The sequence below is a fragment of the Penaeus vannamei genome, chromosome 11, assembly GCF_042767895.1.
Source record: "Penaeus vannamei isolate JL-2024 chromosome 11, ASM4276789v1, whole genome shotgun sequence".
NCBI classification, from domain to species: Eukaryota; Metazoa; Arthropoda; class Malacostraca; order Decapoda; family Penaeidae; genus Penaeus; species Penaeus vannamei.
In genome coordinates, this window is record NC_091559.1 from 13872815 (window position 1) to 13880314 (window position 7500).

A 7500-nucleotide genomic window follows, 5' to 3' on the forward strand; every position below is an offset into this window, starting at 1 on the left:
AAGGAGAAGGAGGAGAAGGAGAAGGACAGAGGGAGAAGGAGAAGGAGAAGAAGGGAGAAGGAGAAGGAGAAGGAGAAGGAGAAGAAGGAGAAGGAGAAGGAGAAGGAGGAAGGAGAAGGAGAAGGAGGAGAAGGAGAAGGAGAAGGAGAAGGAGGAAGAGAAGAAGGAGAAGGAGAAGGAGAAGGAGAAGAAGGAGAAGGAGAAGGAGGAGAAGGAGAAGGAGGAGAAGGAGAAGGAGAGGGAGAGGGAGAGGGGGAAGGAGAAGGAGGAGAGGGAGAGGGACACACACACACACACACACACACACACACACACACACACACACACACACACACACACACACACACACACACACACACACACACACACACACACACACACAAGTCAACCACCAAAGCAACAGTCAACACCTGGCATGCAACTACTCACCAAGGAGGAGGTAATAGATAGTATCGGGCTGGTAGGTTTCCCCATTGGGCTTCTTCAGATCTTTTAGGAAGAGACAGAGGGCATAGTTCAGTTCCTCACAATTCATGGTAAGTAAGTCTTCGGGTACGAGTTTCATACTACGTGAGGAAGAGACCCCTGCCAGCTCCGCGTTCTTTCCCGTCACCCAACGCTTCCACGCCGCCAGCCCATACATTTTCTGCATACACAATAAGCATGGCGTTGATTACAAGGGAGTTCAGCTATGTTAGGCTTGGAAATCATTAGTGAGACTGATTTTTTTTTTTTTCCTTCTTTTTTTCAACTTGAATCCAGTGCTTTGTCCCTGAGAGAGGTTAAGCTCTCTTTTGGCCTTTCAAATACAACTCTGAACTTGGATTTTGGATTAATCAACAAAGAGTACAGGAAAATAAGCAAAATACTAATTTTAGATATTACAAAATTGCTATTAAGATCAAACATCTATCTTCTTATAGGACACTCATTCAACCTATCAAAACAAACTACTTTTACATTTGATAAAATCATAAATATGTTTTCAACTCTCCCCAAAATATGTCATGCTAATTAAAAACTCTCAGCATGCATATATGAATTCTAATTCAAAATACCAATAAAAGTAATACACATCATCTTATAGTTAAAATTTATCATCCTCAACAATAAGTGTAAGACATATAATGCATACAGTGACTTAAAAAATTGCCATGACTAATGCATACAGTGACTTAAAAAATTGCCATGACTTCTGAAATGGCATGCTCATCTATCCCATGCCCACAGTGAGTTAGTCATGATCCGTATTCACATTGACAAATGTAGAAAAGGTATAAATGAGAATGAATATCTTCGCACTTCAAGAAATGTATTTAATACAAGTATATCTCTTGTATTGTGAATATATTCATTCTCATTCATACTTTTTCTACATGAGTTAGTCATCAAGGGGTCAATTACTTATCATACCTATCTCATATGTTTACTTTTTTCCCTTGATTTTCAAAAATATCCTATTTTACTTTATATAGCCATTAGTATTATTAACAAAATTGTAATAATTATAATGATAATAAAAGCACACACATCAATAGCATTTGAAAAAAAAATCTGAAAATTTAAGGAAAAAGGAAATCAGGTAGGGTCATGAGGTCTACTAACTGACTCCGTAGTGACTGAGCACTTGTGCACCTATCTATGGGTAAATATTTTTAAGAAAGGTATACTAAAAGTAATCATCACATTTTACTAGTGGCATTGGTTTAACTAATTCCAAAAGTATCTGAAAAAATTACCAACTGAATAAATGTGCACCTATTATCAAAACTTTTAGTGACGAAAACCATGTATATATACATCCAGATAAATGCAAGAGAGAAAGAAACAGCAAGGAGGAAGAGGGAAGGAGAGTGGGTGAAGGAAGGGGAAGAGGAGGGGTAGGAGAAAGAAAAGGAGGAGGATAAGGAGGATAAGGAGGAGGATAAGGAGGAGGATAAGGAGGAGGAAAAGGAGGGAGGAGGAGGAGGAGGAGGGAGGAGGAGGAGGAGGAGGAGGAGGAGGAGGAGGAGGGAGGAGGAGGAGGAGGAGGAGGAGGAGGAGAGAGGAGACAGAAGAAGAAGAAAGAGCAGGTGGAGGAGAAGAAAGAGCAGATGGAGGAGAAATAGCAGGTAGAGGAAGAGGAGGAGGAGGAGGAGGAGGGAGGGAGGGAGGAGAGAAAGAGGAAGTGGAGGAGGAGGAAGAGGAGGAGGAGGGAGGAGGAGGAGGAGGGAGGAGGAGGAGGAGGAGGAAGAGGGAGGAGGAGGAGGAGGGGGGAGGAGGGAGGAGGAAGAGGGGGAGGAGGAGGAGGAGGGAGGAGGAGGAGGGAGGGTGGAGGAGGAGGAGGAGGGAGGGAGGGAGGATGGAGGAGGAGGAGGAGGAGGAGGGAGGAGGAGGAGGAGGAAGGAAGGGGGAGGGGTAGGAGAGAGAAAAGGAAGAAGTGGAGAAAGGGGAGGTGGAGGAAAGAGGAGGACGAGGAGGTGGAGGAAGAGGAGTAGGGTGGAGGAAGAGGAGGAGGAGGAGGAGAAGGAGGAGGAGGAGGAAGTGGAGGGGAGGAGGAAGGGGAAAGGAGGAGGGAGGAAGAGGAGGGGGAAAGAAAAGAGGGAGGTGGAGGAAGAGGAGGAGGAGAAAAGAGGGGGTGGAGGAAGAGGAGGACGAGGAGAGAGGAGAAAGAGAGGAAAGAGGAAGAGGAGGAGGAGGAGAAGGAGGGAGGAGGGAGGAAGAGGAAGAAGAAGAAGAAGGGAGGGAAGAAGGAGAAGGAGGAAGGAGGGGGAGAAAGCAAGGAGGACGGAGGGAAGGAGGGAGAAAGTTAGAGGAGAGAGGAAGGAAGGGAGGGAGGGGCCAAGGAGTAGGAGGAAGAGGAGGAAGAGGAGGAGGGGGAGGAAGGGAGGCAAGAGGAGGAGGAAGAGAGAGAGGAGAAAGAGAAGGAGGAGGAGGAGAAAAATTGAAAATGAAATAAGAAAATGAGAAGATATGGAAAAAAGTTTAGCTTTAAGTGGGTAATATCATCTTACATGCCAGGGAGGTAGGAGAAGGAGGGAGGAGGAGGAGGGAGGGAGGAGGAGGAGGAGGAGGAGGAGGAGGGAGGAGGAGGAGGGAGGAGGAGGAGGAGGAGGAAGAGAAAGAGGAGAAGAGAAGGGAGGGAGGGAGGAGAAATATTGAAAATGAAAATGAAGAAAATGAGAAGGATATGGAAAAAAAAAGTTTAGCTTTAAGTGGGTAATATCATCTTACATGCCAGGGAGGTAGGAGAAGGAGGAGGAGGAGGAGGAGGAGGGAGGAGGGAGGAGGAGGAGGAGGAGGAGGAGGGAGGGAGGAGGAGGAGGAGGAGGAGGGAGGAGGAGGAAGAGGGAGGGAGGAGGAGGAGGAGGAGGAGGAGGAGGAGGAGGAGGAGGAGGAGGAGAAAGGAGGAGGAGGGAGGAGAAAGGAGGAGGAGGAGGAGGAACTTGAGGAGGAGGAAAAAGGAGCAGGAGGAGAAAGGAGCAGGAGGAGAAAGGAGGAGGAAGAGAAAGAGGAGAAAGAGATGGAGGAGGAGGAGGAAGAGAAAGAGGAGAAAGAGATGGAGGAGGAGGAGAAAAGGTGAATAAAAATGAAAATGAAGAAAATGAGAAGATATGGAAAAAAAAAGTTTAGCTTTAAGTGGGTAATATCATCTTACATGTCACAAACATGTTTAGCCAAACAATGATCATAACAGCCTTTTCTTTCTGAATGCTTCATATTACCAATCTACATAACATATCATTAACATTAATAGCTCAGCAGTGTTCCAAGATTTGTGAGGGAGAGAGAGAACGAAGTTTATAAAACTTATTTTTTCCATAAAGAACACATTTTCAGCTCAGGTAAAGACTTTTGGTTGAATCTAAACCATATTTACATTACAAATTACTAAGAGAGGTTATCTAGTTATTCCAGTGTCCCAATGTCAATCAATTGACCTATTTATCCAATATAAAATCACCAGCAAAGATCAACACCACCTTTCTTGGTTTAATTGCAGAATCAAATCAGTTTCAGTTCATTCTGTCAAGAATACGCTGTCATCATTCACCTTTTCCCCAAAAGAAAATCAAGTCTTGTCTTTTACAACACTAACCCAAGTAGACAGAGCAACTCCAGGAAAAACAAAGTAGAATCATTTATAATATTTATTTCATAGCACAATGAAATTCAAATAAAGTGATGGCATGTAAAGTACAAGTGCCTTCGACATCTTACAAATAACATTCTCATGCCCCAATTCCTGTCTCTAAGAGAAGTTGAAGTCTTGTTTTCATCAATGACAGTGTAACGCAGTCAAATCTAGAACAAAAGAACAATAAAAATAAGACAATTAAACGATCAGTTACCTTGTTGCAGCCTAATTTCACCCAATCTTTTTCTTTCTTTCTTTCTTTCCCCTTTTTGATCATCTTAAGACATCCAATTCTCCTTAGAAACAAATAATGATATAGATAAATGTAATAAACATATAAAAATATAAATCATGGAAGGTGGAAGAAGCTACATTAATACTGTCCTAATCAAGTGGCAGTGAAATTTCAATCCTGATTTAATTGAGAGAAAAAAGTTGCTTCTAATGAATTCCACCATGTAAATGAGATAGATCTATATCAGTAAATAAGCAATAAATATAAATAAATAGGTATAAATACATAAGACTAAATATAACTTAATAGATAAGAATACATAAATAAAAATAAAAATAAATAAATAAATAAATAAGAATAAATACATAAGTATAAATAAACCATGCCTTCATTATTGATGCACCCATCTTGTTGCAATTACCATCACACATTCCAGTTACTGTCATTAACTATTCTAATTTCAAAATTACATCTCTGCTACCACCTTAAAGGGATCCCCTAATGTTGAATATATTCAACAACTGCTTTACTGGATGCAAAACACCTCTTTTTGGAAAAGTCTATATGCACATGTCCTTTTCTGGGTAGTTATTATTCCCAAATTTTTCAGTCTGTAAGCTCAAAAGTCCTAAAATAAAATAAAAATCAATCTTCATCAAGTCTTAGGATAAAGCATAAGCCAATTTTACTGTGTTCTGTCAGCATTTTTTTCCAACAAATGATCTAGAGTTTGAACACAAGTGCACATAAACAGAATAAAATGTATGTTGCCAAAATCAGAGCATTCTTTCTTCTGATAAATAGAACTGTGATAGTGACACAATGCCTCACTCAAGAATTCAAATAATTGGCATAATTTGATATGACAATGTTTGTAAAATATTACGTACTTATGATCTAAACAAATCTAAACTTAATTTTGTTTACCGTAAACTTGTTTAATGTATTGATATTCTTGCCGATACTAATGCCTCATATTTTTACGCAGTGTTGTTACCAACTAACTCTTGAACATGTTCAAAAGTAACAGATTCAGGGGCTTTCACTTCTATAAACAATCACAATGGCTTGTTTATAGGCTAATGAAAGTGCATTTTCATAAGGAGTTACTATTTTATTTTGCCATATGGGGTAACTATATCATTTTGCCAATTTTTCATCATATGCTTTGGCATAATTTGAGGAAATAATGAAAAACAGTTTACATTCTATTGTACATTAAAGAATAGGAACATATAAACTGACTAGGTAATGACCAGAATATGACAAAAAATGAAGAATTTTCATTCTGCCATTATAACACACCTGCATTCTTATATTCAAGAAAAATATATGTATGGAAAAAAGTAAAGGCAGTAACGTCACAAGACACAATTTGCAACTAAATTTTCAGTTCTCTAAAGACTACAGGCTGTGCCAAAAATATGCGTCTCACAAATAGTAACTTACTTGTATACCTTTCTTCTATCTCTGATCCACTTTCTTCTATCTCTGATCCAGTTTCAATTGTGGAAGTTTCCAAGATTAGTTTAAATATAAACATCTCTCTCCTTTCCAGATCTCAGTGAAGGCCAAAACATAGTTTCAGATCTGCTTCCTTCAACCATGAAAAAAGTGGACAACTATTCCTTCTTTATATTTTCATTTTCTTAGTGCCCTTAAAATCATACCCAACTGGGTATCCTCAAATGATTTTGCTCAGAAATCTATGGATTGTCAATTATGATGCATTCTTCAGTTTTAAAACCTCAGTTAACTTCTTTTAAATGCTGTTCTAAATCCAGGTCCCACAGTTATGAGGCAAAACCCAGAAATTCCAGAAATCGTCCTAGCATAAAACTTACTGACTTTATTTCAATCCCAAAATAGATCTCATTTTCCAATATTGTAAATGAGGCAAAAACTTTAAGGGAAATTTGTGTACATTCTTAATACTGCATTGGCAATGTTTATCAAAACAGAGACTATCTCCAGGTAGTGATTAAAAACTGTAAAAAAATAAAGAGGAACTTTCTCACTCACTGACCACAGGTTAATGTACTGTCCACTACAGTTTATTGGTGAATTTTGTAGCAAACAGATGGTTCCACAAGTGCTCCACTACCAAAGAGTCAATTAGTGGCCATAGTGATAGCATCTTATTTTCCCATTCACTGAATTTGTCAATATTTTTTTTTCTAATGATGCTCATATAGATACTGTTATTATTATCATCATCAACATCATGATTATTAAGTTACTAATACTACTACTAATAAATAATAATAAAAAACAAGTTTCCAAAAATCAAAGAAAAGGATGAACTGGTGAGAAAGGTAAGACTAAAAATTGACTCTTTGCTGACAAAGGAACCATCTCTGTATGAACATTATTTATGAACTAAAGATACAGTAGTCATGGAATGTATGTCATGCCATCTGCAGCTAATGTGTTAAGACTCATGTAGAATCAGTTACTTGGCCTCTAAAGTTTTTTTGTCATAATTTTCTTATGGTTAGTACAAAAGCCTTGATGCTGGAAGACCATAGTCATCTTCACAACCCCCTATGCCAATTACATTAGAATGCCTTTAACAATAAGTGTGACTCTTGAATTGGCCCCCACTTCTTATTTTCACTTATGTACCTCACAGAAAACAACATACAATAGTGTTTTATAAGAGATGGCATATTCATCCTCATAGAGATTATAACAGAAGTACACAACAGAGTTCTAATTATGTCATAGTACACTAAATGGACTTCTTTAACTCAACCTTGAGGAGAAAATAAAAATCTCCAGTTAAATTCAAAACCAAAAATTCACATTGTACCATAAAATATCACATCACATTCAGTTGCATTTCCACACTGGAATCCCTTAGCTGGAAGAAATAATAATTTGTTTGTTTGTTTTACCATAAGAAGTATCTTATATATTGTACAACACCCAACACTGTCAAGGTGCACTACAAGAGAATGTCATCCCAATATCAAACATTCTTTTGGACTTGTATTTCTTTTGAAAATATGGTAGGTTTATACACTGCACTTTTTCTTGTGTGTACTTTGAATAAAGATGTTTGATATCATTTCTCCATTAATTGCATGAAATAACACCTTCAGCATGGATCACAAAGGAATTTCCTTCATAGAAATTCTCAAGAATT

General features: G+C 38.7%; 1 protein-coding gene across 1 annotated transcript in view; it reads right to left on the minus strand.

The window, feature by feature from the left end:
- LOC113812675 (zinc finger MYM-type protein 3) overlaps positions 1-7500 on the minus strand; it is a gene marked incomplete at its 5' end in the record, with an annotated part of 37524 nt that overhangs the window by 14982 nt on the left and 15042 nt on the right. The window contains 1 exon segment of the mRNA XM_070127027.1: positions 430-646. Within this exon segment, the coding sequence (XP_069983128.1) occupies positions 430-646 (217 nt within the window).